General features: G+C 36.1%; 1 protein-coding gene across 7 annotated transcripts in view; it reads right to left on the bottom strand.

Moving 5' to 3' along the window:
• LOC127498251 (kinase D-interacting substrate of 220 kDa B-like) overlaps positions 1–10,495 on the bottom strand; it is a 66,630-nt gene that overhangs the window by 21,569 nt on the left and 34,566 nt on the right. For all 7 annotated transcript variants that reach the window (XM_051867395.1, XM_051867394.1, XM_051867396.1 and 4 more), the window contains one exon: positions 504–682. In XM_051867395.1, coding sequence (XP_051723355.1) covers positions 504–682 — 179 coding nt within the window. The remainder of the gene's footprint in view (positions 1–503; positions 683–10,495) is intronic.

Genomic DNA, 10,495 nt, shown 5'->3' with positions numbered 1-10,495 from the left:
TGTAAAACTAAATCCCTATGAATTGAGTGGTTTAGTCCAAAATATTCTGAAGCTTTATATGAGGAACAGTTTGAGTCTCTTCAGAAAATTTGGACTAAACCACTCAATTCATATGGATTAGTTTTATGTTCTCTTTATGAACTTTTGGAAGCATCAAAGTGGTAGTTGCGTAGCTGTCAATGGAGGGACAGAAAACTCAGATTTCATCAAAAAGATCTTCATTTGTGTTGAGGGTGAGTAATTAATGAGAGCATGTTTGTTTTTGGGTGAACTAACCCTTTAAAGCATAATGCATTATAAAAGTATTCAAATGTGACACAAAGCATCAAGCAATTCAAGCTGTCTTTCATCTAAATTTGGCATTTTGTCAATTATTGTCAACTGCCAAATAGCATTTATGTGGTTTTGGTTAGTTTCTACTTAGCTTTATATAAAAACAACAAAAGTCCATGGTATGTCCTCCTCATTTATAGCTAGGCAAATGTGTTTGTGTGGGTTTGTACCTGCGATGATCTCCCTTAGTTTGGGATCCAGGTTGACAGTACAGGGCAGGAACATCTCCACATCACGAGCGGTGAGAACAGGGGTGTGCGATGAGAGAAACACCTCAAAACTGCGAATATCGCCATCGATCTCCAACAAAGGCTCCACATCTTTAGTGGTGGGGATGTTTTTAGAAATCCTGCAATGAGATGGTGACAATTAGCATACAGAATAAACAGCAAAGGCATACCAGTTTCAGAAATTCAACAAGTTTTGGAGCTAAAATGTCCCAGATATTTAAAATGTTGGAGTGGGAGTTGATGCAAATTAATGTACAATTAAACATTATATATAATATATTAACAATAACATAATTACATATATAACTCCCCCAATAAAGAAAAAAAAATGCCCATGAAAATCAATTCCAGCATGTAAACATTGGGGGTTCATTTCTGACACTGATGTAGTCTGATTGATAGATTGACGGTCACATTGCTTTAATGTGTATTAATAATATGTAAATCTACTCTAAATTGCATCTCACTAGTCTCTCTTAGCTCAAGTTTTTGAACGCATGTGGCTACTGCAGTTATTTCTGCACTACGTTGTCAGATAAATGGTTTCCCATTGCAATTTATCTTATTGAGCGTGGGAATTCATATCAAATAAATCTGAAGATTTGCTTCTGCTGAACGCAGACATTTTGCGCACCCCATATTTCTTCCTCTATCTTCTTATCTCCCCCCAGCCCACGTCTTTGTCTCTTTGGTAAGAAAAGCTAGCTTGAATCTTTTTATTGGTCGACATGAGGGCACAATAAGTTCTTATTTCCATACTGATCATTGCACCGTGAAGAGGGTGAGCTCAGTGCTTGGCCCGTCCCATACCACCGGTTTAAGTAATCCGATTTTAGCTGTTTAAACTGGGCAGGAGAGAGCTGACATAATGACACTCAGATGACCTGTTGCTTAACTGTGATGGTGAGGCAGTGTAAACAAACACTGATAGCTAAATGTGAGATGATACACACCTGGAGGCAGCATCTACAATAGTCAGTTCATCAAATGACCTCTGACCTGATATACTAAATAATAATTAGCTTTAATTATTTTTATTTCAGTTTTAGTCATTTTTGTACCTCAACTTAAACTTATTATTTCAACTACAAAAAAAAAGACTTTTAATAGTTTTATTTTTAGTTAACAATTATAACACTGGTTAAAACAAAATTAACTAAATTAAATTACACTACAACTAAAATGAAATAAAAATGGCCAAAAGTTCATTAACATTTTGAATTATTCCATGATAGTGCATTAACTTTGGAAGCCCTAAAATACAAACAAATAAAAATAAAATTAAAATTTAACTAATATATTAATTCACATATGACAAATCCTTTGAATTCCAGAAGAAGAAAAAAAAAAAAAACCTGAAAACATTTCATACCATTCTTCAGATGGTATGAAAATACAAAGAGTGACACATGACACAGGGCTCCGCCTACAAGTATTGACATCATGCACAAAAGCCTTCGTATTAGGGTTGTAGTCAAAAAGATCTAATATACCAACCGTATAGTTTTTCTGATTCAGACCGTAACATTATTTTGGTCAATTGACACTGAAAAAAAATGCGGTCAAAGATTTCCTTTGAAAACATTTTCACTCAGAACTTGCTAGTAGATTTCACAAATAATTACATAATAATTACAACACATTGAATTAAACATGCAATTTAAGTTGAAAGACTAAAATAGTATTCTCTTGTAAAATGTAATTTTACAGTGTAATCCTCTTTAAAAAAAAAAAAAAAAGTTTTAATAATCTTTATTATGCCTTTCTTTGCACCAGTGAAATATTATCAAGATTTCACCATGACATTTTGTTGCATTCAGTGTTAATTTTGACAGCAAATTTTGATTTAGTTTTAGTCATAGTCTTTTGACTAAAATGCCATTTAGGGTTAGTAATATTTTAGTCATCAGAATTTGTTTTAGTTTTAGTCGACTAAATATCATAAGATTTTAGTCGACTAAATCTACGGTAGTCAACTAAAGTCTAATTTAGTTAAATTGTAATGCATTAAGTAAGCACTTCTCTAACAATACACAAATCCAATACAATGATACACATCTGATATTCTCCAAACGGTTTATGTTCACTTAAGACAACTGTACGTTACTCGCCAAAGCAGGCGGTTTTTGACCGTTCAAGTGCAAAAAGATACGAAAGAGAGCTCAGTTCAGTACTTATCATTGAGGTACTATTATAGTTTTTGTTTAAAATTGATTAAATTAGATTTTTTAGTTTTTCTGCTTTCATTGTAATTTTAGTTAAAAGTTTTAGTATTCTTTTTGTGTGTTTATGTATTTTTATTTTTGCTTTTAAACGTCTACATAGTTTTATTTCTGTTTTAGTTATTTTAGTACATCAGATTAAGCTAAAGCATAGAAACTAGATGAAATAAGATAAGTTTACATTTTATATATATATATTTATTTATTTATTTTTCAGTTAACATTTATTTCAAGTAATGACGTTTTTTACGGTTTTAGGTTTAGTTAACTATAATAACCATTATATTTAAAATTATATAATTTTATATATAAAATATATTGAATAATGTGTCAAAAAATGTTCTTAGATACAGTAGTTTACTATGAATTAAATAGAAATTTATTGTGTAAACAAAATGAACATCTGAAGGTTTGTTAAAACAAAATAACAATAATGACCAGGTAAATTATATGCACCGTGACTCTTATTTTGAAATGTCTAAGGTCTGCACTGTAGCAGGCTGCTCATTTCAAATGAGGGAGATAAAATATGCCTTCTTACAAGCGTCTAAAACATATTACCATATAAACATCGTGTAGTAAATATTGTCATAATTCATCAACATTAGTTTATAAGCAATTGCATTGCATAAATGTGCGCTATTCATTGATTGCGCAGCAGTCTGTAGAGCCTGTAGAGCACGCAACAGCATCGCGTTTTCCCGTGGTTAGATCAGCACGTTACACTTCAAATGTGCGCATCTTCCACACAGGACAGCAGTCCTGACCGGATATCTTCCCAAATCGTCCCTTTCTATCATTTTTGTCTTGTTTTTATTCGTTGACGAAAATTAGAGTAGATTTTAGTCATAGTTTGTGTAATTCAAAACGCATTTTTATTTAGTCATCGTCTCGTTTTCGTCCGTGAAAAAATGTCGTTGACGAATAATTTGTCATAATTTTCGTCAACGACATTTTTTCACGGATTAAATTAACACTGGTTGCATTGCACAGCATTTTTGCTCTCAGTGTGGACAGAAAAATAGCTTGTTGTTGGTTAGGCCACAGTGTTACGGTCATTATGACCTGGATGGCATGTTAAAATATCATGTTCCAAAAGTTTAGAAGACCATTTTAGTTAATTGCGTTTGTCTCATCATCCTCTGATGACTGTATAAATAGCGATGGTCACCAAATGACTCACAATTTCAGTCGAGAAGTGTGTGTGTTGGAGGGCGAGCGAGTGGCTGGGTGTGAGAGCAGATGTTGAAGTCATTGGACAAAGGCCCACACTGTGCTACAGCAGGCCTGTGTGTCAGCGGGTCAGAGTAGGATGCTGTGCTAACAGTCAGCTGACCTTCCGCATGATGGACATTAGGTAGAGGTCTTGTACTTAGGGTGGAGCTCAAGGACGTGACCAACATAAAGATCGAACTTGAGCGCAAACACATGCTTGCTTGTTTGTTCCACACACTCACACACACATACAGAAGCATCGCTTTAAGAAGGGTTGAACAAGAGAGAAACGTGTGCTGGTGAGAGAGGTTTGGTTCATTTCCCACGCACTGGATTAAGCAGAAATGGGCAGATTGTGTCTCTTCCGAAATCCAGCTGGGCTTGTTTATTTGTATGTGTGTGTGAGCATGCTCACAGACAAACAGGAGCCAGTGACAAGAGCCTCTCTAGAGAACCAACTTCCTCTGTCACAAGACACACACACTTTCCACTGTCTCTGCTTAGAAGGAACCTGCTTTACAGAGGAAGAACATTTAAGAAAGATTTAGAAATATTAAACAGTTCTTCATAGCCAAGTATGTGTCTGTGAGACATTCAATTAATGATCTCTGAATTAGTGGTGTTTTCTAAGGCAAGCTTAGTCTCACAAAGTCAGTAGCATGTTTACCCACCACGCAAAGCATGCAATTGCATGGGGCCCCCGTGATTTCTCCAGAGGGGGACCCCACATTGGTGTAGCCTACGTGATATGCAGGTATATGCCGTATACCCATTAGGAAAGGTCAAGGATTTCCGTATACCCACTTAAAAAAGCGTGACGATACGGATTTGGTGCTCCTTAATGTGGCGTGACAGATTGCTGTATAGAAGCGGCAGCCTGAAGCACACATGAACTGATCCTCTCCTCCGCTTTAATACTAGTTACAGCGTGAAATAAACATGAATGAACATCTGAAGGTATGTTAAAAGATACAGTCCAACTTAACAAAATCTGTATCATGTCTCATGTATTCAGCGTTTCAACCACAGAAAGACGTTAATAAAAAGGCTTTTAAACAAACGTAACGTCACATTTACCTCAGAACAAACATATTCAGTGACCATAAACTCATTAGTCAGCTAGAAAAATTAAATCTAGAGAGGAGCATTTAGTTAAATATATACACCATATTACATATTAAAGGGTTAGTTCACCCAAAAATGAAAATTCTGACATTAATTACTCACCCTCATGTCGTTCCACACCCGTAAGACCTTCGTTCATCTTCAGAACACAAATTAAGATATTTTTGATAAAATCTGATGGCTCAGTGAGGCCTCCATTGACAGCAAGACAATTAACACTTTCAGATGCCCAGAAAGCTACTAAAGATGTATTTAAAAGAGTTCATGTGAGTACAGTGGTTCAACCTTAATATTATAAAGCGACGAGAATATTTATGTGCGCCAAAAAAACAAAAATAACGACTTTTCAACAATACCTTGCAATGGCCGATTTCAAAACACTACTTCGAAGCTTTTCAATAGTTCACGTGACTTTGGCAGTTTGATACGCGCTCCAAACTACTGATTCGAAACAAAAGATTCGTAAAGCTTCGAAGCTTCATGAAGCAGTGTTTTGAAATCGTCCATCACTAGATATTGTTGAATAAAGTCGTTATTTTGTTTTTTTTGGAGCACAAAAAAAAATATTCTCGTCACTTTATAATATTAAGGTAGAACCACTGTAGTCACATGAACTGTTTTAAATATGTTTTTAATACCTTTCTGTGCATCTGGAAGTGTTAATTGTCTTGCTGTCAATAGAGGCCTCACTGAGCCATCGGATTTTATCAAAAATGTCTTAATTTGTGTTTTGAAGATGAACGAAGGTCTTATGGGTGTGGAACGACATGAGGGTGAGTAATTAATGTCAGAATTTTCATTTTTGGGTGAATTAACCCTTTAATTATAATTTTTTTATGTTCTTTAATAGCCTATATAATGCATGTTTGAATAAAAGTTGACAGCCACCATTTAAATGTTTATATTTCAAAAAACGAATTGGAGTAGAAATAATTTTAAAGTTAGCAGGCCCATTATAAAAATTTCCTTAAGTGTAATTTAAGTTTGTATACAAATCAGTTCATTTTAACCTTCAATATTAATGTAGTACCAACTGATTCCCATGTATGTTTTACACCATTAGATGAGAGATTTTTTTTTTTCCTAAGAAATTTTTTTTGACAGACTGGCAGGAAATGGTGCAAAACAGAAGTCCAAACAGGGTGATATTGTGACATACTGATAAGCCTAATCTTTCCATTATTGTTAATAATAGTTGGAACCTGCACTCTTAAATGTGCATTGAAACTTGCCAGCTGATAAAATATGTCCCAGGGACCATATTCATATAACATCTATGGCTAAATGTAGATCTTGACTGGCTGAGTTAGATGGTGATTGACACTAAACAGTAGAAAATCAGACCAGTCTCTCCAGCTGTAAATGTCATTGGCTATTAAAGTCTTGCGTTGCTTATAATAAATTGACATGTTGATAACACACACATAAGCAGTCTTTCAGAACGCTCTCAATTACACAGCTTAGATCAGATGCATACTATATGCATTAGTGAGTGTGGTGGTGCTTAACAGGTGTCACTCTGGGAAGGGTGAGTTTGAGGCTGGGAGGGTCACTGAAAATAACCAAATGGGTCTAGTTTTTTGTAAAGCCGTAATGACAGCACAAAGTGCCCCACAATATTAGTTCATAGTAGCAACTTTGAATTGGACGTCCATAATGAAGGGTTTGTAATCATGTAGTTCTAAATAGAGATGTTTGTCACTGACTTGTTTATGGAATACTAAAACAAACACACACATACATTCAATAGTGTGCAGTGAGCAGTTGATGAGAAAACTGCAGTATTTAATCTGGCATGTAGTGAGACAGCGCAAACACCCCGACACAGGCCTCATCCAAACACAACACCCAGACTAAAACATTTGAGGCGTCCATAAACACCAGAATGACGAAGTCATTCCAATGACTGGCTAAAACAAGACTAACCAGACAAGGAGGAAGAGACACATCTGCAGGTCTTGAGGGGAATTTTCACTCTCAACCAGACCCAGGCCGGCCATCTCCCTACACAAATTCATATGCTGGTTCCCTTTCCCTTTATATCAGCCTTTTGTGTTAGTCAGACTGCGTTGTTTTTCTGTTCTTTTTGCAGTCTTATTAAAATAAGGGGAAGAGCAGAGGAGAATGAGATCAGGAAATGACACAAGCTGGACTCAAACTTACATCACCCACGTGAGCACCACAGCTAAATGTCAGAGCATGTGTGCTAACTGCTAGGGCACGGCTCCAAATAATCAGACAGAGTTATGAGAAGGGCTTATTTAAAAATTTTTTTTTTTTTTTTTTTTAAGAAAAAAAAAAAAAAAAAAAAAACCCAAATGTAACAATACATATACTGTTACAAAAGGATTTTAATATACATATTCAAAAGGGTCATTATGTTGTTTTTTTAAAGAAATGAATACTTTAATTCTGCAAGGATGCATTAAATTGATTTAAAGTGACAGTAAAAGACATTTATAAATGTTACAAAAGGCTTTTAAATAAACAATGTTCTTTTGAACTTTATACATTTCTACTCAAATATGTATCAGTTTTCACAAAGATATTAAGCAGCACAACTGTTTTTAACATTGATAATAATAAGAAATGGTTTGAGCACCAAATCAGCATATTACAATGATTTCTGAAGACTCGAGCAATGGCTGCTGAAAATACTATTATAATATTAACATTAAAATATGTGATGAGGTGATGAGAGACTGCTGTCTTCAGTCAAATAGAGATCAGAGGACTAATGTGCCTGATGAAGACCTGACTGGTCAAAATCTTGCAAATACATTTTTGGAGCTGCAAAAAGTGTGAACATTATTTTTCTTTGCTTATTCAGAATTATCTTTTACTCACGTTTTGCAAAGATGCTCTTCAAATCAAAGTTGAGAGACATGGTTTTCAAGGCCATTTGGAGATTCTTGTTAAACATTTAGCCTGATTAAACATCTTTTCATTGGTCATTTCAATGCACAAACAACAGGAAGTAGTCATTTAGTGTATTCAGTCTATGATAAAAACTCAAAATTGCCAAAAGTAGAGATGTGTGTTTGATGGTTACGGATATGATATGTGCATTTTCAGCTAAATTTATGAGACACAGTAGGCAGTGGATTAAGCAAGCTAATTCCACCTCGAATGCACTATACTATAGCAAGTATTTGTATTCAACTATTCATATATACACACACAAACATCATGCCGTGGCCAGCGGAAGGCTAATCTTTCACCAGCTGTACACATCAGCATGCTTAGAATACTATTTATAATCAATTGAAGCTGATGTAATTCTACCACCAGAAAAAGAGCTTTTGAAGCTGGTGGGAGAAGTTGGCTTCAACATCAAGTGATTTGTTTAGCAATTACTTTTGACATTCTTGCCTTGGCTACGAGAGAAAATTGCCAAGGAAAAAAGTGCTATCATTCATCTGTCATGGAAGCACTGGGAATGAGGGAAATTAATTGCCGTTCAAGATACTTGCCATTTTAGAAGTGCACACAAAGATAAAAGAACATCAAGAATACAAAAGGCGTTTCAAACAATACTGCTATTGATCACACCCGTGCTGCATCATTTGGGTTAGCGGCGTGGCCGCCTTAAATGTTGAGCACTTGAGATGTCTCTCGTTGGGTTTATCCAAAAGCTAATCGATCCCAAAGCTTGCTTAGCCCTTTTTTTCCCTGTTCCTTCTCTTCTTCTTTTTCAAAGACTCCCACACACAGCAGCTGATGGGAAGAGTATAATTCTCCCACTATTTTCCCCTTTGACCGGGTGCTGAATGTGGCACTTGACTTTGCTTACAGCCACCCTTGTGTGGACAGTTTGAGGATGCTCAATGAGGCCCAAACACGGTGATGCCCCCTGCCCTCTATAAGGGGCCCAGAGATGCAAAATGCCAACACACATTTATTTTCTGAGCTCCGTAAAGAGAATCAATGTGCCCACCATGAAAAGAACAACAGTCTCCACCACCAGCCAACAGATTTCATATGGTAGGTGGATGGTGGAGGTCATGGGGTGGTGGGCATATGGAGTGGTGGCCATCAGTCAATGAAACATTCAAAGATTTCTTGTATATGACGGTCTCTTGGGGGATGGAGAATGACCTTGGTAGATGTTTTATTTATTTAGATCTTGTTAGACTTTTATTCACATTTTATTCAATTAGTTCATTTTTATATCTGGCAGAGTTATGCTGTTCTAAATCACAAATACATAACGACTAAAATAAACGAGGCAGCGCAAGAACCCAGAGAAACCTCCAAACTGGCAGCCAAACTCCCAGAAATGAGTAAATCCATCTGTAAACAAAAGCATCTTGCCCAGAAGCTTAAAAAAACTCTAATGAACTTTCATGGGATTTTTTTCCCCCCATTCATGAAAGCCGAGTGCTGCCCCAGAACAGCAGTGGAACACAGTTACACTGGAAAACAATAGATATTTATAGAACTACTGTAAGTCTAATGATGTTGGTTACTGGCAGATTAAGCTTTGAGAGTAAGTTTGGCCTATAATAATCAAGCAGACTGACAGTAAACTGATCAACGTACTATTAACATCCCAAGGAGACATCAAACATCCAAAATAGATCCGTTTGATCAATCATAGTATACACATATTGACCACCTTTTTTTTTTTTTTTTTTTTGAGTGTGTCCTCTAAACATGTTTCTGGAATTAATTGCACTAGGTGGCAACACACAACATTTGGGCCACCGCTGTGAAGAAGATGACGAAAAACGGCAACAAAAACAACAGTGAAAACAACTGTAAAAAGTGGAAACAACAATAGAAGTTCAAGGAGGTCAGAAGGCACAATTCAAACTTGAACGTAAAGGTGGTAAAATAATGTGTACTCTATATCCAGCATAGATTTAATTGGAAAAACATGCCGGTTCTTCTGAATTTCAGGTGCTTCAGGAAGTTCACATCACAAAAAAATAGCAAGGAACCATTTAGAGCATACTTTTCTTGCTAAATATCAACATCGTAAATATCAATATCAACTGATTAAAGACAGTTGACAGGATCTTGAGGCTTTTTGCCTTTATAAGTAGGCTATCGTCTTCATGTAAAGCTCTTTATACGGCCTCTACCTTAGAGTTGCATTACGCATGAATGTCAGTCTTAGCCACACAACTGACAGGTTTACTGAGTACATCCTTCGGTTTTACATTAAAGTTCTCTCCTCAGATTTGCTGACACAACAGCTTAGGGTTCTGGGTGTCAATTTCAGTTCCCCTGGTGATTAAAATGGTAATTCACCGCTGGCAAGATGGGCTTTTAATAAAACTTGGCTGTCTATGCAGCCAACTTCAGTCAAAAGTCAGCAAGATGATGTCAGATGATGCAGTGTGGCGTCCCCTTTTCCCTTTTGGC

The sequence above is a fragment of the Ctenopharyngodon idella genome, chromosome 17 (assembly GCF_019924925.1).
Source record: "Ctenopharyngodon idella isolate HZGC_01 chromosome 17, HZGC01, whole genome shotgun sequence".
NCBI classification, from domain to species: Eukaryota; Metazoa; Chordata; class Actinopteri; order Cypriniformes; family Xenocyprididae; genus Ctenopharyngodon; species Ctenopharyngodon idella.
The sequence above is the reverse complement of the archived record's forward strand: the minus strand, read 5'-3'. Positions and strand labels throughout refer to the sequence as shown.